Genomic DNA, 20,166 nt, shown 5'->3' on the forward strand with positions numbered 1-20,166 from the left:
TTCTAGTTTCTTTCTAATGTCTTGCCATGATTTGGAAACAAATTCAATTCGAATAAGCTGTTCACCCATTGGTGTACTAGGGTCCACACCAGCATACTGTTGGACATTCTTTCTCACCCTCTCCAAAAAATCAGTAGGGGACTCGTCTTTCCCCTGGTGGTTCCCAAATGCCTTGGTAAAATTGTGACCCTTTGGCACAGCCTCCCGTATCCCTTTAATTGTCCACTCTCTATATTGTCTCATACTTGCCAATCCCTCGGGTGTTCGTTTGTCCCACCTGGGTTCATTTAAGGGATATTTTTGTTCATGGGGTCTAGGGTCCACAGGTTGTTCATATTCCCACATGAGGAGGGCAGCCCGTCGAATCATCTGCCTCTCCTGGGGTGAAAATAATGTTCCCATTATTGCCTGCATCTCTTCCCACGTATATGTGTTTGGTCCCAAGAATTGGTCAAGCTGTTCAGCCAGTCCTATAGGATCTTCCAATAACTTTTTCATTTCTTTCTTAAATCCCCGCACCTCTGTACTAGTTAGGGGAACATTCACATATCCCGTTCCCCCTCCCGGTCCTCCCATAGGAACTTCTCTCAGGGGATTTAGGTTTATTGAAAACTTTGATGGTCCTGGACCAGTCTGGGATCTTGTCCAGGGTCGGTTTACCGGTGGAAGTTAAGGGTCCGACTCCCTTAATTCATCCTTTTTTTCCCGGCCCCCTTCGGGGCAATCAGATTCATCACCTTTCCCCTCCGGTAATAAGCTTTCCTCGGGCGCAGTAGGCACCGGGGGAATATAAGGAGGGGGAAGGTTGTCCAGAGGTTCCCATTTCTTTTCTCCTGCTACCCTCAATTTAAAACATTCTGTTAAGGATCCTGGCCAGGGAACCCAACAAAATGCATATGCTGACTCTTCTTGATTCACCTTTGGTCTCGAATTTACATATATGTTTAATGCTTGTCTAACCCAATCCTCATCAGATCCAAATTTCGGCCACCAGACCGAGGAACCTTTAATAGGTTGTTTTGACCAAAGGAGACAATATTGGACCATCTTTTTCTTGTTTTTGTCCCGATATCTTTTACTATCCCAATTTTCAAACATTCTCCCCAAAGGGCTGTCAAGGGGTACTCCCAGGAATTGTCCTGAATTTTCAGACGAGCCCTTAGATTTTGATCCTCCCATTTTCCCACCTAGATCTGTTTATCGTTGCTGAGGACCCTCTCGTTCTGGACCCTACTCCCTTCTTCTCAGACGCCTCGTCGGAGGTGCTGTCCCTCCTTTGGTTACCGCTGAGGTTTTCCTGGGGTTGACCCCTCTCTTCTCGGCACTTCGTCGGAGGTGCTATCCCTCCTTCGGTTACCGCCGAGGTTTCCCTGGGGTCTATCCTAGAGTCCCGCGACAGGGTCCTCACACCACGACGAAAGATCTATACTTAATCTATTCCGTTAGGTTTTTATCCAAACAGGTGTATCCCGTTACACCTGTTACCCAATCCCCACACCACAATCGTAAGTCGTCACTTACCGGTGTCTTCCCGGGGATTGAACCGTCACCCTTCTCCTCTCCGTCTTGTCGTGTCACCCTGTCCGGATACCACTCGCTCAAGCCGCCCGAAGCGACGAGCAAGGGACTAGGAGCCGCTGAACTCAGCGGGGTGCACCGCCTCCGATGTCCCTCTTCTCGCCTCCCCTCACGGCCGGAGTGTAGATCCTGGACGAGCCCCCATTTGTCAGAAATAAAACTTCTCACACATGAGTCTCTTTAAAACTGATGAAACGACAAGCTTTATTTACAAGTCTGCAGAGTTGGACTCAACTGGTTTCTCACCAGTTAAGCCCCGATACATACAGTGCATTGATTTTTATACCCTTATTATTTGCCCTTCCCCTTCTTATTAATACTGTTTTAATTGGTTAGTATTACAAAAACATTCTAAGTATAACTGCATTATTAATTATCACGTTCGTTACGTACGCTGTGAACTCTACATACACTAAATTCTGTTTCTCATACTTCTTATCAATCCTTTGTCTCCTGCATGTCTCTCACTATAACCATGAAAAGATAGGTTTAAAAAAATCATATTCAGCAGATCCTTCTGTCCTTGACTGCTAGTAAACTCTCTGTCCGTTCTGGCTTCCCTGTTTATGAATAATCATCACATTTTAACTTAAGTCTTTTTAACCTAAATTCTCTATATAACAATAGGTTTTCTGGAACGCGACCCCTTGGTAAGTTGAGGAGCACCTGAACAAAATCTCATGTTGTCATTGTATTTGCGATGGGTTTTTATCATGAAACATTGTATGGAATGACAGGTGAGATTGCAGTTTTGCTGTCCTCACTGATCTTCTGACAATTCTTATGACAGCATAAAAGGCTGGAACTCTGCTGCCCACTTAAAACTTCCAGGTTAACTGATTTCATTCAAATGATAACATGGGCAAGCAATTTAATGCTGCCCTGAGCTGTTTGTCTCCGTGAGGAAGTCATCATGAGGAAGACAGCTCGTGCCCTCATGATCGCTGCCTTCTGTCTGGGTCTCATCGCTAAGAACGAGGGCTGCATGTTCTGTGCTTTTCCGCACAAGAGAATACGTGACAGGTTTGAGAAGCTGTGCGGGGAATACAAGACGATGGCAGGGACTGCCAACTGCAGCAAATACACGGAGGCAAACCTGGTCAATTTTCAATTAGGTGAGGCTTGGCCTTTCAGATGGTCTTCAGGAAGAATCCTAAAGGGGTTTCCGGTAGGAAATGTGGGTTGGGGTGATAGACTGATGTGGATCAGAGGAGTGCAGTTCAAGTCAAATCAAGTTTATTGTCATCTGATTGTACAAGTACAACCTGTCGAAACAGCGTTCTCCGACCTTCGGTGCGAAACACGCAGACATAATACATATGCAGACAAACAATACATACGCAGGACAAGTATCTTATCTGTACAAATAAATAAATACATTTTGTTTGTACAAATTAGAGTCTCAGACGGTCAGTGTGAACAGTTCCTTTGTTCAGCGTTCTCACTGCCCATGGGAAGAAGCTGTTCCTCAACCTGGTGGGGCTGGCACTGATCCTCCTGTATCTCTTCCCCAATGGGAGCAGCTGAAAGTTAATTCTCTCTACCACTCTTCTGTCCTGTGGATTGACCTCCGATCCATTTATCTGCAACAACCGTACCTACATTGTGATGCAGCCAGCCAGGGCGCTCTCGATAGAGCTCCTGTGGAAGGTTGACATGATGGTGGCCATTCGCCTTGCCCGCTTCAGTCCTCTCAGGAAGTGCAGTCGCGCCTTCCTGACAAGTGAGGAGATGTTGAGTGTCCACGATAGGTCACTAGTCAAGTGAACTCCAAGAAACTTGGTGTCTCCACTCTCTCTACTACAGAGTTGTTGATGTGGAGTGGAGGGTGGTCGTTCGTGGTCCTCCTGATGTCCACGTGGAGACCCGGGTTGTTTCCCTCACACTGCATCACGAGATTTCCTACCACTTCTCCATAGGGCGAATCCACGCTGTTGCTGACGAGGCCGATGACTGTCGTGCCACCTGCCAACTTGAGGACGCTCTTGGAGGTGGATCTGGCGATGCGGCCGTGGGTCAGTAGCAGGCTGAGTGCGCAGCCCGGAGTGAGGAATGGAGCCCAGATGGTTTCAGATATCCCAATACTTAGTCGGCGCGAACTTCCAGCCTGACCAGGACTTGAGGAATTTAGAGGCAGCTGCGGGACAGTGGTGGTGGGGCAGAAGGAATGACCTCTGTCAGAAATAAAACTTCTCACACATGAGTCTCTTTAAAACTGATGACACGACAAGCTTTATTTACAAGTCTGCAGAGTTGGACTCAACTGGTTTCTCACCAGTTAAGCCCCGATACATACAGTGCATTGATTTTTATACCCTTATTGTTTGCCCTTCCCCTTCTTATTAATACTGTTTTAATTGGTTAGTATTGCAAAAGCATTCTAAGTATAACTGCATTTTTAATTATCACGTTCGTTACGTACGCTGTGAACTCTACATACACTAAATTCTGTTTCTCACCCTTCTTATCAATCCTTTGTCTCCTGCATGTCTCTCACTATGTCCATGAAAAGATAGGTTTAAAAAAACATATTCAGCAGAACCTTTTGTCCTTGGCTGCTAGTAAACTCCCTGTCCGTTCTGGCTTCCCTTTTTATGATTAATCATCACATTTTAACTTAAGTCATTTTAACCTAAATTCTCTATATAACAATCCACCCCTTTCTCTCTTTAAAATGTGTGTAATATATATATAGATATGAATGGGGATATTAACCTGGGGAAGAGAAACTTTTCATGATACATTAATGTCGTGCTGAAGTAAAATTCTAACGGGGTCTCCCAGTCCCCCTGGTTGCATAGCCTGTTGGACCATGGAAATCACCAGGCTGCGTAGACAGGGAATAATACAGGGCAAAATAAGTAGGAGGAATAAAATACCTCCGATGACCCACAAGAAGGTACGCCACCAGGTTCCCCCAAACCATTTGTCCATCCAATTTAATTGTGCAAAAGGATGCCAGGTTTGAACCGGTACATGGGACAAAGTACGAATATTATCAGTGATTTTTCGAATGGCTTGGCCATTAACATCAATCTGTAAGCAGCAGTTAGTCAAATTAAGCTTTCCACATACACCTCCTTCCGTGGCTAGGAGATAGTCTAGGGCCAGACGGTTCTGATATATAGCAGAGCGCATTTGACCTTGCTGGGATGCAAGTAATTGCAGGGCGAAATCGTAAAGTAAGAGGTTTTTCTCCAGGAACACAAGTCCAGTCTGAGTTCGTATCAGGGTCCTGAGGCGCCTCTACAGGTCCCTTAAATCTGGATGCGCGCGTCCACCCTTTCTCTCTTGTTCGTGCTGCAGCCTCTGTAGTTAAGAGAACTTGGTATGGACCTTCCCACTGGGGCTGGAGTTTTTCAGTTTTCCAGGTCTTGATGAGAATCCAGTCTCCTGGTTCCACTTTGTGTAAAGAAAAGTCTAAAGGCGGTGTTTGTGCCAATAGTCCTCTCTTTCGTAAATCTGCAAGAGAGCGTGACAGTGCCTGTAAGTAGTTCCTAACAAATATATCCCCTTCCCCCAAGGTGGGACACCCCTCAACTGTACTCCAGAAGGGAAGCCCAAACATCATTTCATAAGGGGACAACCCTACATCTTTTCGTGGGGCAGTACGAATTCTCAATAAAGCCAGGGGCAGACACTTTATCCAAGGCATTTTAGTTTCCACCATTAATTTTGTCAATTGCATTTTTAGGGTTCCATTCATACGTTCAACCCTCCCTGAGCTTTGAGGATGACAAGGGGTATGTAATTTCCAAGAGACCTGTAATGCATTACAAATCAATTGCTGGATTTTTGAAGAAAAATGTGGACCCCTGTCTGAGTCTATAGAATCCATTATACCATATCTGGGGATTATCTGCTCTAGGAGGAGGCGAGCTACTGTAGAGGCTGTAGTATTTACTGTTGGGAAGGCTTCCACCCATCGGGTAAAGTGATCTATTATCACCAACAGATATTTCCATCTTTGGACTTGAGGTAACTCTGTGAAGTCGATCTGGATACATTGAAAAGGGCGTATGGCTAATGGTTGACCTCCCATGGTCCCTGTCCTCATTACCTTCTTATTAATTTTTGTGCATAGGTGACAATTCTGCACCTCCTGTTGGGCCAAGGTGTAGATTCCCTTACACACATATTCTCGAAGCACTGTGTCACATAAGGCTTGGGTGCCCCAGTGGCTCTGATGATGCAGGTGTTTTAAAATATTGCGAGTTATTTCTTTATTTAGAACCATTCTTCCATCTGGTGTCTTCCATGTTCCATCAGGCAACTGGCTTGCGCCCAGCTGAGCCATGTCCTTTTCTTCCTTAGCAGTGAAAATAGGAGCCTTCTTTATGCCTTGCCTTATTGGGATTAAGGTCAGCAAACGGACTTCTTGTTGCATGGCTGCCCTTTTGGCTTCTTCATCAGCCAGTCTGTTTCCAATTGCCGTCGGGGTATCTCCCCTCTGATGGCTTGGTATGTAGACCACTGCTATTTCCTGGGGTAATGTCAAGGCTTCTAAAGTCAGAGTAATCATCTGTTCGTGTGCCAATTCCTTTCCTCTTGATGTAATTAGACCACGCTCCTTCCAGATCTTACCAAAGGTATGCACTACCCCGTATGCGTATTTGGAATCTGTGTAAATCGTTCCAATTTTCTTTGCCAGTATTCTGAGGGCTCTCTGCAAGGCATATAGTTCACAGGATTGTGCTGACCAGCTTCCGGGTAGTCTCGTGGATTCCACTACTTTCCAAGTATTTCCTTCTATTATAGCATACCCACTTCTTCTCATTCCGTCAACACATCTGGCGGAGCCATCAATGTAGAATTCATATCCTTCTCCCAGCGGAGTATCGCAAAGGTCTTCTCGGGTCTTGGTTTGAAGATCTGTCAACTCGACACAGTCGTGCTCCACCTGTTTCACTGCCGTATAAAAACTGAGCTGGGTTGCAGCTATTAATCTTTGCAAACTGTAGATCTTCTCCGACCATTAAAATGGTTTCATACTTTAATATGCGAGAATCAGTCAGCCATCGATGGGCAGTTTGTGTTAATAAAACACTCACAGAATGGGAGGTGTACACAGTCATCTTTCCTCCAAAAGTAAGTTTACGTGCTTCCTCTACCAATAGAGCAGCAGCCGCTACTCCCTGGATACACGTCGGCCATCCGCGAGACACTGGGTCCATCATTTTGGAAAGGAAAGCCACTGGGTGTCGCTGACCGCCTTTTTCCTGTGTTAAAACTCCCACAGCTGTTCCTTGGTTATGAGTGACAAATAGCTGGAAGGGCTGTTTTAAAGAGGGCAGAGTGAGTACTGGGGCTCGTGTCAGGCGATGCTTCAAGTCCTCGAACCATCCCTCCTCCTCCTGGGTCCATTTCAATGGATATTCATTTTCATTTGTCAGTTTTTCATACATAAACTTCACCAAAGCTGAGTAGTCCTCTATCCATAACCTACAGTAACCTAAGAGTCCCAGGAATTGTCTTATTTCCTTCTTATTACGGGGTAACGGCATTCTAGTGATTCCCGCAATCCGTTCAGGGGTAATCCGTTTCTGTCCTTTACTTATCTGGTGTCCCAGATATATCACAGTTCTCTCAACAAACTGTAACTTGTTCCTGGACACCCGTAGACCCTTTTTCCCCAGATAATTCAAGAGTCTAATTGTATCTCCCTTCATTTCTTGTTCCTTGGGTCCTGATAATAGTAAATCGTCCACATACTGCATTAGTTGGGAATCATCAGATTGTGGATAGTCCACCAGGATTTGTTCTAGCATTTGTCCAAACAGGTTTGGAGATTCAGTGAACCCTTGGGGCAATACAGTCCACCGAAACTGTCTCCGTCTACCTGTCCATGGATTTTCCCATTCAAACGCAAACATATCTCTACTTTCCTCTTCTAATGGACACGTCCAGAAGGCATCCTTCAAGTCGATAACACTAAACCACTCATGGTCTGGGGGAATCCGACTCATAATAGTATAGGGATTAGGCACCACTGGGTGGCGGGTCTGAACAATAGCATTCAAACTTCTTAGATCCTGAACTAGGCGATAGGATCCATCTGACTTTTTCACTGGGAGTATAGGGGTGTTATAAGGTGACATGCATTCTTCTAATAGTCCGTCTCGTATTAAAGTCTCAATTACCGGCTGTAGCCCTTTTCTCCCTTCCAAAGAAATAGGATACTGACGTTTCCTTACCGGCTGATGACCTGGTATTAATGTGACATGTAAAGGTGGGATGTCCAGACCTCCTCGACTTCCCTCCTTATACCAGACTCTCTCGTCAATCTGCCGTTCATCCTCTTCCTTTAAAGCGCAGAGGTTGACTTGCACTTCTCCGTCCACAGGGAGAGCACCCAAACCTAGGAGAGCCTGTAAGTCCCTTCCTAGGAGGTTAAATCCAGCCGACGGTAATAACAAGAGGTCTTGTACCCCTTCTCTTTCTTCCAGTTTCACTGTTACTTGGGGAATTATTGATACCATTCTGGGAGCCCCTTCTATCCCAGAAATTGTCAAATTACTTTTTACAGGCTCAGTTCCGATTGGCACAGTTATTACACTACTTCGTTCCGCTCCTGTGTCCACCATAAACACCATCTCTTCTCCCTTGGGACCAATTTTTAGTTTTACCAGGGGTTCCCTCTTATATTTGGTCCCTAACATTTGGAACCCCTGACACCCCTAATCTTCTTCCATAAGTTCGAGGGCACGCAATTCCCTCTTGTATCGGGGGCATTCCCTCTTAAAGTGTCCTTCCTCATTGCAGTAATAGCACTTAACGAACCTCCGGGGTCTTCCCTCTCTTGGATATCTTGGATTGTTTAGAGGAAGGTTTTCTTTTCTTTCCCCTCTGGATTCGGCATTCATCTGTCGGATAGTCTGTACCATAACCTTTGTCGCCCTCTTTTGATCTTCTTCTTCTCTCTGCACATATACTTTTTGCGCCTTTTTTAACAGGTCACTTAGGGGTTTTTCGCTCCAGTCCTCCTCCTTTTCTAGTTTCTTTCTAATGTCCTGCCATGATTTGGAAACAAATTCAATTCGAATAAGCTGTTCACCCATTGGTGTACTAGGGTCCACGCCCGCATACTGTTGGACATTCTTTCTCACCCTCTCCAAAAATCAGTTGGGGACTCGTCTTTCCCCTGGTGGTTCCCAAATGCCTTGGTGAAATTGTGACCCTTTGGCACAGCCTATCGTATCCCTTTAATTGTCCACTCTCTATATTGTCTCATACTTGCCAATCCCTCGGGTGTTCGTTTGTCCCACCTGGGTTCATTTAAGGGATATTTATGTTCAAGGGGTCTGGGGTCCCCAGGTTGTTCATATTCCCACATGAGGAGGGCAGCCCGTCGAATCATCTGCCTCTCCTGGGGTGAGAATAATGTTCCCATTATTGCCTGCATCTCTTCCCACGTATATGTGTTTGGTCCCAGGAATTGGTCGAGCTGTTCAGCCAGTCCTATAGGATCTTCCAATAACTTTTTCATTTCTTTCTTAAATCCCCGCACCTCTGTACTAGTTAGGGGAACATTCACATATCCCGTTCCCCCTCCCGGTCCTCCCATAGGAACATCCCTCAGGGGATTTAGGCTTATTGAAAACTTTGATGGTCCTGGACCAGTCTGGGATCTTGTCCAGGGTCGGTTTACCGGTGGAAGTTTAGGGTCCGACTCCCTTAATTCATCCTTTTTTTCCCGGCCCCTTTCGGGGCAATCAGATTCATCACCTTTCCCCTCCGGTAATAAGCTTTCCTCGGGCGCAGTAGGCACCGGGGGAATATAAGGAGGGGGAAGGTTGTCCAGAGGTTCCCATTTCTTTTCTCCCGCTACCCTCAATTTAAAACATTTTGTTAAGGATCCTGGCCAGGGAACCCAACAAAATGCATATGCTGACTCTTCTTGATTCACCTTTGGTCTCGAATTTACATATATGTTTAATGCTTGTCTAACCCAATCCTCATCAGATCCAAATTTCGGCCACCAGACCGAGGAACCTTTAATAGGTTGTTTCGACCAAAGGAGACAATATTGGACCATCTTTTTCTTGTTTTTGTCTCGATATCTTTTACTATCCCAATTTTCAAACATTCTCCCCAAAGGGCTGTCAAGGGGAACTCCCAGGAATTGTCCTGAATTTTCAGACGAGCCCTTAGATTTTGATCCTCCCATTTTCCCACCTAGATCTGTTTATCGTTGCTGAGGACCCTCTCGTTCTGGACCCTACTCCCTTCTTCTCAGACGCCTCGTCGGAGGTACTGTCCCTCCTTCGGTTACCGCTGAGGTTTCCCTGGGGTTGACCCCTCTCTTCTCGGCACTTCGTCGGAGGTGCTGTCCCTCCTTCGGTTACCGCCGAGGTTTCCCTGGGGTCTATCCTAGAGTCCCACGACAGGGTCCTCACGCCACGACAAAAGCTCTATACCTGATCTATTATGTTAGGTTTTTTTATCCAAACAGGTGTATCCCGTTACACCTGTTACCCAATCCCCACACCACAATCGTAAGTCGTCACTTACCGGTGTCTTCCCGGGGATTGAACCGTCACCCTTGGCTGCTAGTAAACTCCCTGTCCGTTCTGGCTTCCCTTTTTATGATTAATCATCACATTTTAACTTAAGTCATTTTAACCTAAATTCTCTATATAACAACCTCCACTTCAACTGTCCTCATTTTCCTTCTAGATGAAGTGCTGGTGAACATGATCTCGGAAAAAGTCCACCGGGTCCTCCGAGTTATAGGTATTCATCTTAACTCCTTAGCCTACTTTCCCAAACTGAGGTCAGTCTCGATTTTCATTATCTCTGTATGTATGTTTAACTCCACAGAAATCAACCAGACGCTGGCAGATCTGCCCAACTTTTGGAACTGGCTCTACGAGAAGAAGCTTCCACAACTGACCCATGAGTGTGAGCACAATTACTACCATTTCCGATTTCCCCTCTTTTGTTTACATAAAGTGGGAAAGCTGACAAAGCCGACATTTATTGGCCAATCCTGATTTCCAGTGAACTGAGGTGGCGGGGTGGGGTGGGGGAGTGGAAGCAATGAGCCAATATAGTGGAATGTCTGGGAATGACCAGGTCAGGATGTTAGTGAAACAGGTACCATATAGGACGATCTGAAACTTAAAAATGTCACCTCAAAATTGGACTCTGGGTCTAAAATCCAAACCTTGACGGCGAAGTCTCAACGCCATCTTCCCCCTCCCCTTCTATACCCTTTCCCCATCCCCCCGCCACCTTCCCCGCGCTGACAAGCCAGCTCACTTCCATGCTAGTGTCCTGGTCAGGCCCCCAACTCTCCTTCCCCACGCTGACAACCCGACTTCACCTCCACGCCAGCATCCTGGTCAGGACCCCGGCCCACATTTGGCTGACAAACCTGGCTCACCTCCACGTCAGCGTCCTGGTCAGGGCCATCCCCCTGGCCCACCTTCCCCGCGCTGACAAGCCTGACTTCACCTCCACACTAGTGAAAAGAATGCACCTGCATTGAGTGTTCAGCGGGGAAAACCTGCGTGCGCCTGACGAAGTCTCAACGCTCCCCCCGCAGGGTCCGACTTGCCGTCGGGTCTGTACAGCCTTTAAATGGCCTATTACAGGAACTGATGGCATTTTATTTTAAAATATGCTGATAAAATTAAAACTTTTACAGGGTAATTGGGTATTAAAATATTGTGACAGCGTCACTCCACTGGTCAGTGGTCAGAGCCAGACTTAGGGAGTCATCCTATACAAAGTGGAAAGTCTGGGGGGAGTCCCACACAGTATTGCCCTATACGCCAGCATATATAGTAGGTTTATACCGCAATGTAGTCGGTTTTTGGGTTACAATTGATTTTGAGTTGTCGGGAACTGCATTCACTGGAATTCAGAAGAATGAAATGGGATCTTATAGAAACGTATAAAATTATGAAAGGCATCGATAAGACAGAGGTCGGTAAATCCTAGTGAGAGCAGAACTAGGGGACTTCACCTCAAGATCAAAGGGAATAGATTTCACACGGAGATGAGGAGGAACTGCTTTTCCCGGGGGGTGGTGGGGGGGTGAATCTGTGGAATTTGCCGCCCATTGTACCAATGGAGGCGACCTCAGTAAAAATATTGAAGAGGAGGTTGGATGGATTTTTACAGAGTTGGGAAATGTCAGAAGTACAAATTCTCACACATGAGTCTCTTTAAAGTCGGTGACACGACGAGCTTTATTAACAAGTCTGCAGAGTTGGACTCAACTGGCTTCTCGCCAAGTCAAGCCCCGATACATGTTATAGATAGAGAATTTAGGTTAAAAAGGGCTTAAGTTAAAATGTGATGATTAATCATAAAAGGGGAAGCCAGAATAGACAGGGAGCTTACAATAAAAGTTCAGCTGGACAATGTTATAACAAACAGAGATCTTTCATGGTCACAAAGAGACATGTAGGAGCCAAAGATTGATAAAAGAGTGAAAAACAGAATTTAGTGTGTGCAGAGTTCGTAGTGTACATAACTAACATGATAATTACAAATGCAAGTGTACTTAGAATGATTTTGCAAAAACTAACCAATTAAAACAGTGTTAAAGAGGAGGGTTATATGGCGAACTCTCCACTGGCCACCATGACAGAGGTGCACCAAAGAAAAGGTACAAGGACTGCCTAAAGAAATCTCTTGGTGCCTGCCACATTGACCACCGCCAGTGGGCTGATATCGCCTCAAACCGTGCATCTTGGCACCTCACAGTTTGGCGGGCAGCAACCTCCTTTGAAGAAGACCGCAGAGCCCACCTCACTGACAAAAGGCAAAGGAGGAAAAACCCAACACCCAACCCCAACCAACCAATTTTCCCCTGCAGCCGCTGCAACCGTGTCTGCCTGTCCCGCATCGGACTTGTCAGCCACAAACGAGCCTGCAGCTGACGTGGACTTTTACCCCCTCCATAAATCTTCGTCCGCGAAGCCAAACCAAAGAAAGAGGAGGGAAGGACAAGCAAAAAAGGTATAAAAATCAATGCACTGTATGTATCGGGGCTTGACTTGGCGAGAAGCCAGTTGAGTCCAACTCTGCAGACTTGTAAATAAAGCTTGTCGTGTCACCAACTTTAAAGAGACTCATGTGTGAGAATTTGTACTTCTGACAACTGGGGGCTCGTCCGGGATCTACACTCCAGCCATGGGAGGAGGCGAGAAAGGGGGACATCGGAGGTGGTGCATCCCACTGAGTTCTGCGGCTCCTAGTCCCTTGCTCATCGCCTCGGGGGGCTTGAGCGAGTGGTATCCGGACAAGGTGACACAACAAGACGAAAAGGAGAGAGGTGATGGTTCAATCCCCAGGAAGACACCGGTAAGTGACGACTTATGATTGTGGTGTGGGGATTGACGGACGAGACCACCCAGGTAACGGTCATGATGGGGAAAAAATATAAAACGATAAATCAGGTGTAGAGCCTTTGTCGTGGCGTGAGGACCCTGTCGTGGGACCTTAGGATAGACCCCAGGGAAACCTCGGCGGGAACCGGCGGAGGGATAGTACCTCCGACGAGGCGTCCGAGATGAAAGGGAGTAGGGTCCCGAACGGGAGGGGGGGGGGGTCCTCAGCAACGATAAATGGATCTAGGCGGGAAAATGGGAGGATCAAAATCTAAGGGCTCGTCTGAAAGATCAGGACTTTTCTGGGGGGGTTCCCCTTGACAGCCCTTTGGGGAGAATGTTTGAAAATTGGGATAGTAAACGATATCGAGACAAAGACAAGAAAAAGATGGTTCAATATTGTCTTCTTTGGTCGAAACAGCCTATCAAAGGTTCCTCGGTCTGGTGGCCGAAATTTGGATCTGATGAGGATTGGGTTAGACAAACATTAAACATATATGTAAACTCAAGACAAAAGGTGAATCAAGAAGAGTCGGCGTATGCATTTTGTTGGGTTCCCTGGCCAGGATCCTTAACAAAATGTTTTAAATTGATGGTAGCGGGAGAAAAGAAGTGGGAACCTTTGGACAACCTCCCCCCTCCTTATGTTCCCCCGGTGCCCACTGCGCCTGAGGGAAGCTCGCTGCTGTAGGGGAAAGGTGATGAATCTGATTGTCCCGGAAGGGGCCGGGAACGAAGGGATGAATTAAGGGAGAAGAAACCCTAAACTTCCATCAGTAAACCGACCCTGGACCAGATCCCAGACTGGTCCAGGACCATCGAAGGCTCCAGTAAGCCTAAATCACCTGAGGGAAGTTTCTATGGGAGGACCAGGAGGGGGAACGGGATATGTAAACGTTCCCCTAACCAGTACTGAGGTGTGGGGATTTAAGAAGGAAATGAAAAGTCTATTGGAAGATCCCATGGGACTGGCCGAACAGTTCGACCAGTTCCTGGGACCAAATACATATACCTGGGAAGAGATGCACGCAATAATGGGAACATTATTCTCACCCCAGGAGAGGCAGATGATTCGACAGGCTGCCCTCCTCATGTGGGAAGGTGAACAACCTGGGGACCCCAGACCCCATGAACAAAAATATCCCCTGAATGAACCCAGGTGGGACAAACGAACACCCGAGAGATTGGCAAGTATGAGACAATACAGAGAGTGGACGATTAAAGGAATACGGGAGGCTGTGCCAAAGGGTCACAATTTTGCCAAGGCATTTGGGAACCACCAGGGGAAAGATGAGTCCCCTACTGATTTCTTGGAGAGGGTGAGAAAAAATGTCCAACAGTATGCGGGTGTGGACCCTAGTACACCAATGGGTGAACAGCTTATTCGAATCGAATTTGTGTCCAAATCGTGGCAGGACATTAGGAAGGAACTAGAAAAGGAGGAGGACTGGAATGAAAATCCCTTGAGCGACCTGTTGAAAAAGGCGTAAAGAGTATATGTGCAGAGGGAAGAGGAAGGTCAAAAGAGGGCAGTGAAGATTATGGTACAGACTATCCGACAGATAAATGCCGAGTCCAGAGGGGAAAGGAAACAAAACCCTTACTCAGCGTTGGTGAAGTTTATGTATGAAAAGCTGACAAATGAAGATGAATATCCATTGAAATGGACCCAGGAGGAGAAGGGATGGCTTGAGGACTTGAAGCATCACCTGACGCGGGCCCCGGTACTCACTCTGCCCTCTTTAAAACAACCCTTCCAGCTATTTGTCACTCATAACCAAGGAACAGCTGTAGGAGTTTTGACGCAGGAAAAAGGCGGTCAGCGACACCCAGTGGCTTTCCTGTCCAAAATGATGGACCCAGTGTCTCGCGGATGGCCGACGTGTATCCAGGGAGTAGCGGCTGCTGCTCTGTTGGTGGAGGAGGCACGCAAACTCACTTTTGGAGGAAGGATGACTGTGTACACCTCCCATTCTGTGAGTGTTCTATTAGCACAAACCGCCCATCGATGGCTGACTGATTCCCACATATTAAAGTACGAGACCATTTTAATGGTCGGAGAAGACCTACAGTTTGCTAAGAATAATAGTTGCAACCCAGCTCAGTTTTTATACGACGGTGAAACAGGGGAAGAAGTGGAGCACGACTGTGTCGAGTTGACGGATCTCCAGACCAAGACCCGAGAGGACATTTGCGATACTCCCCTGGGAGAGGGATATGAATTCTACATTGACGGGTCCGCCAGATGTGTTGACGGAATGAGGAGAAGCGGGTATGCCATAATAGAAGGAGATGCTTGGGAAGTGGTAGAATTCGCGAGGCTACCTGGAAGCTGGTCGGCACAGTCCTGCGAACTATATGCCTTGCAGAGAGCCCTCAGAGTACTGGCAGAGAAAACTGGAACAATTTACACTGACTCCAAATACGCATACGGGGTAGTGCATACCTTTGGTAAGATCTGGAAGGAACGCGGTCTGATTACATCAAGAGGAAAGGAATTGGTACACAAACAGATGATTACTCTGACTTTGGAAGCCCTGACATTACCCCGGGAAATAGCAGTGGTCTACATACCAGGCCATCAGAGGGAAGATACCCCGACCACAATTGGGAACAGACTGGCTGATGAAGAGGCCAAAAGGGCGGCCATGTAATAGGAAGTCCCTTTGCTGACCTTAATCCCAATAAGACAAGGTATAAAAAAGCTCCAATTTTCACTGCTAAGGAAGAAAAGGACATGGCTCAGTTGGGCGCAAGCCAGCTGCCTGATGGAACCCTAAAGACGCAATTGACAAAATTAATGGTGGAGACTGAAATGCCTTGGATAAAGTGTCTGCCTCTGGCCTTATTGAGAATTCGTACTGCCCCACGCAGGGATGTGGGGGTGTCCCCTTATGAGATGATGTTTGGGTTTCCCTTCTGGAGTATAGTTGAGGGGTGTCCCACCTTGGGGGAAGGGGATATTTTTGTTAGGAACTATTTACAGGCACTGTCACGCTCTCTTACAGATTTACGAAAGAGGGGACTATTGGCACAAACACCACCTCTAGACTTTTCTTTACACAAGGTGGAACCAGGAGACTGGATTCTCATCAAAACCTGGAAAACTGAAAAACTCCAGCCACAGTGGGAAGGTCCATTCCAAGTTCTCTTGACTACAGAGGCTGCAATATGAACAAGAGAGAAGGGGTGGACGCACGCATCCAGATTTAAGGGACCTGTAGAGGCGCCTCAGGACCCTGATACGGACTCAGATTGGACTTGTGTTCCTGGAGACAAACCTCTCACTTTACGATTTCGCAGGAAGACTTGATTGACAATGTTATTGTTATATGCTTTGGTTTTTCTTGGTTTGCCTATGTCCTTGTCAGGTCTGAAGTGTAAGAAGTGCAGAGACACAGTAGTCCTTTTTTAGGACCGCACTTGGGAAAGAAAGGAGGGTAGTTTCATTTCCCATACCTCAGTTCCTAAGAAATGCTGGGCAGAAAATACCACCCAACATCCATATACCCCTTGTACGGAGAATGAGGGAAGTAGTGTGGGTCATTATATACAGATTCCTAATAGTACTCCTTTCCCTCTTAACGGTTGGCCCTGGGAGGGTGAGTCAGGCCCACCATGCCCTGATGGACTCTGGTTCTGCATACACCAGCGTACTGTTCCGGTAGAGAGTCCCACTCCACACTCGGGAGTGCCTGCCCCTTTGGGGCATCCGGACTTGGTTCGGGTCCATCCAAATGGCCATGAAAGTTTCGGCCACGCAATTGGGGGAGACAATCTTTTTGTTGATCTTGCAACTAGAATTGCAGGAACTTTTAATGTAACCAATTGTTGGGTCTGCGGAGGTCTACAGATGTCAGAGCAATGGCCTTGGTGGGGGAAGTCCCTCGACTCATGGACCATGATCTCCCGGGTTTGGACCACTAACTGAACAAGGTCAAGGGAGAATTGGTCTCTTTCCAACGTCCCCTCCGGTTTTTATTGCCTCTTACGAGCCGGCAAGTACCTGGTAGGAAAAAGTCCCTGCAAGGCTGTATGGATCCGCATTTCGCCTGGAAATTTCACTTGGTTTCCTAAACCCCTGACTTGGTTCCTATCCACTGTTTTTAAGACTGATTGCCTACCCCTGTCTAATAGCAATTTTCAGCTTTGGAATTGTAGCAGCTCCACCATCACAGGACCATACCAATCAAACCCCACCCTTAAAAGGGTTTGGGAACGGGGATATGGAGTCTCCCCAAATGGGTTATTCTGGGTGTGTGGTGATAAAGCGTATACCTGCCTCCCCTTGCAGTGGAGTGGAACTTGTTTCCTGGGAATAATTCGCCCTGAATTTTTCCTCCTACCCACGATCACGGTCATAGATTAGGAGTGAAGGTTTTTGATGCATTACACCGTCGACCCCGCTCTAGCACGGTGCATTTGGGACAGTGGGGAGATGACTGGCCTCTGGAATGAATAATTGAATATTATGGTCCCGCTACATGGGCCCAAGATGGATCCTGGGGTTACCGTACTCCTATTTATATGCTAAATCGCATTATTCGCTTGCAGGCGGTCCTTGAGATTGTTACAAACCAAACGGCTCTAGCCCAGCAATTGCTTGCATCCCAGCAGGGTCAGATGCGCTCTGCCATCTATCAGAACCGTCTGGCCCTGGACTATTTGCTGGCCGCAGAAGGGGGTGTATGTGGAAAGCTTAATTTGACTAACTGCTGCTTAAAGATTGATGATAATGGCCAAGCCGTTCACAAAATTGCTGATAATATTCGCACTTTGTCCCATGTACCAGTCCAGACCTGGCATCCTTTCGCAAAATTAAATTGGTTGGACAAATGGTTTGGAGGAACCTGGTGGCGCACCTTATTGTGGGTCATCGGGGGTGTTTTGTTCCTCCTGCTTGTTTTACCCTGTCTTATTCCCTGTCTGCGCAGCCTAGTGATTTCGATGGTCCAGCAGACCATGCAGCCAGGGGGCCTGGGAGACCCAATTAGAATTTTACTTCAGCACGAAATTGATTTATCAGAAGATGGTTCTCTTCCCTGGGTTAAGGCCCCCATTCAGAAATAGTACACACATTTTAAAGAAAGAAAGGGGTGGATTGTTATAGATAGAGAATTTAGGTTAAAAAGGGCTTAAGTTAAAATGTGATGATTAATCATAAAAGGGGAAGCCAGAATAGACAGGGAGCTTACCATAAAAGTTCAGCTGGACAATGTTATAACAAACAGAGATCTTTCATGGTCACAAAGAGACATGTAGGAGCCAAAGATTGATAAAAGAGTGAAAAACAGAATTTAGTGTGTGCAGAGTTCGTAGTGTACGTAACTAACATGATAATTACAAATGCAAGTGTACTTAGAATGATTTTGCACAAACTAACCAATTAAAACAGTGTTAAAGAGGAGGGGAAGGACAAGCAAAAAAGGTATAAAAATCAATGCACTGTATGTATCGGGGCTTGACTTGGCGAGAAGCCAGTTGAGTCCAACTCTGCAGACTTGTAAATAAAGCTTGTCGTGTCACCAACTTTAAAGAGACTCATGTGTGAGAATTTGTACTTCTGACAATACATACAGTGCATTGATTTTTATACCTTTTTTGCTTGTCCTTCCTAAGAGGTTAAATCCGCCCGACGGAAACAACAAGAGGTCCTGTACCCCTTCTCTCCCTTCCAGCTTTACTGTCACTTGGGGAATTATCGATACAGTCCTGGGAGCCCCTTCTATCCCAGAAATTTTCAAATTGCTTTTTACAGGCTCGGTCCTAGTTGGCACAGTTATTACACTACTTCGTTCCGCTCCCGTGTCCACCATAAACACCACCTCTTCTCCCTGGGGACCAATTTTCAGTTTTACCAGGGGTTCCCTCTTATACTTGGTCCCCAACACCCGGAACCCCTGACCCCCCTAATCTTCTTCCATGAGTTCAAGGGTCCGCACTTCCCTCCTATATCGGGGGCATTCCCTCTTGAAGTGTCCTTCCTCATTACAGTAATAGCACTTAGCGGGTCTCCTGGGTCTCCACTCTCTTGGATATCTTGGGTTGCTTAGAGGAGGGTTTTGTTTCCTTTCCCCTCTGGACTCGGTATTTATCTGTCGGATAGTCTGTACCATAATCTTCGCTGCCCTCTTTTGACCTTCCTCTTCCCTCTGCACATATACTCTTTGCGCCTTTTTCAACAGGTCGCTCAAGGTTTTTCATTCCAGCCTTCCTCCTTTTCTAGTTTCTTCCTAATGTCCTGCCACGATTTGGACACAAATTCAATTCGAATAAGCTGTTCACCCATTGGTGTACTAGGGTCCACACTCGCATACTGTTGGACATTCTTTCTCACCCTTTCCAAGAAATCAGTAGGGGACTCATCTTTCCCCTGGTGGTTCCCAAATGCCTTGGCAAAATTGTGACCCTTTGGCACAGCCTCCCGTATTCCTTTAATCGTCCACTCTCTGTATTGTCTCATACTTGCCAATCCCTCGGGTGTTCGTTTGTCCCACCTGGGTTCATTCAGGGGATATTTTTGTTCATGGGGTCTGGGGTCCCCAGGTTGTTCACGTTCCCACATAAGGAGGGCAGCTTGTCGAATCATCTGCCTCTCCTGGGGTGAGAATAATGTTCCCATTATTGCGTGCATCTCTTCCCAGGTATATGTGTTTGGTCCCAGGAACTGGTCGAACTTTTCGGCCAGTCCCATGGGATCTTCCAATAGACTTTTCATTTCCTTCTTAAATCCCCGCACCTCAGTACTGGTTAGGGGAACGTTTACATATCCCGTTCCCCCTCCCGGTCCTCCCATAGGAACTTCCCTCAGGGGATTTAGGCTTACTGGATCCTTCGATGGTCCTGGACCAGTCTGGGATCTGGTCCAGGGTCGGTTTACTGATGGAAGTTTAGGGTCCGACTCCCTTAATTCATCCCTTCATTCCCGGCCCCTTCCGGGACAATCAGATTCATCACCTTTCCCCTCCAGCAGCGAGCTTCACTCGGGCACAGTGGGCACCGGGGGAACATAAGGAGGAGGGAGGTTGTCCAAAGGTTCCCACTTCTTTTCTCCTGCTACCCTCAATTTAAAGCATTTTGTTAAGGATCCTGGCCAGGGAACCCAACAAAATGCATACGCCGACTCTTCTTGATTCACCTTTTGTCTTGAGTTTACATATATGTTTAATGCTTGTCTAACCCAATCCTCATCAGATCCAAATTTCGGCCACCAGACAGAGGAACCTTTGATAGGCTGTTTCGACCA

The 20,166-nt window shown here is 46.8% G+C and overlaps 1 protein-coding gene and 1 long non-coding RNA gene across 5 annotated transcripts in view; both read left to right on the forward strand.

The window, feature by feature from the left end:
* Positions 1-2,414: 2,414 nt before the first annotated feature.
* Positions 2,415-20,166, forward strand: part of LOC138754945 (sperm-egg fusion protein TMEM95-like) — a 39,309-nt gene continuing 21,557 nt past the window's right edge. For 3 of the 4 annotated variants that reach the window (XM_069919983.1, XM_069919985.1, XM_069919984.1), the window contains exons 1-3: positions 2,415-2,693; positions 10,255-10,311; positions 10,399-10,479. In XM_069919983.1, coding sequence (XP_069776084.1) covers positions 2,492-2,693; positions 10,255-10,311; positions 10,399-10,479 — 340 coding nt within the window. In that variant the 5' untranslated portion in view covers positions 2,415-2,491. The remainder of the gene's footprint in view (positions 2,694-10,254; positions 10,312-10,398; positions 10,480-20,166) is intronic. The other variant, XM_069919986.1, reaches the window with a different exon arrangement.
* Positions 11,795-18,456, forward strand: LOC138754946 (uncharacterized). The gene is made up of 2 exons (XR_011351965.1): positions 11,795-12,894; positions 15,929-18,456. It is a non-coding gene; the product is annotated as an uncharacterized lncRNA (long non-coding RNA).

This window comes from Narcine bancroftii, chromosome 2 (assembly GCF_036971445.1).
Source record: "Narcine bancroftii isolate sNarBan1 chromosome 2, sNarBan1.hap1, whole genome shotgun sequence".
Taxonomy (NCBI): domain Eukaryota; kingdom Metazoa; phylum Chordata; class Chondrichthyes; order Torpediniformes; family Narcinidae; genus Narcine; species Narcine bancroftii.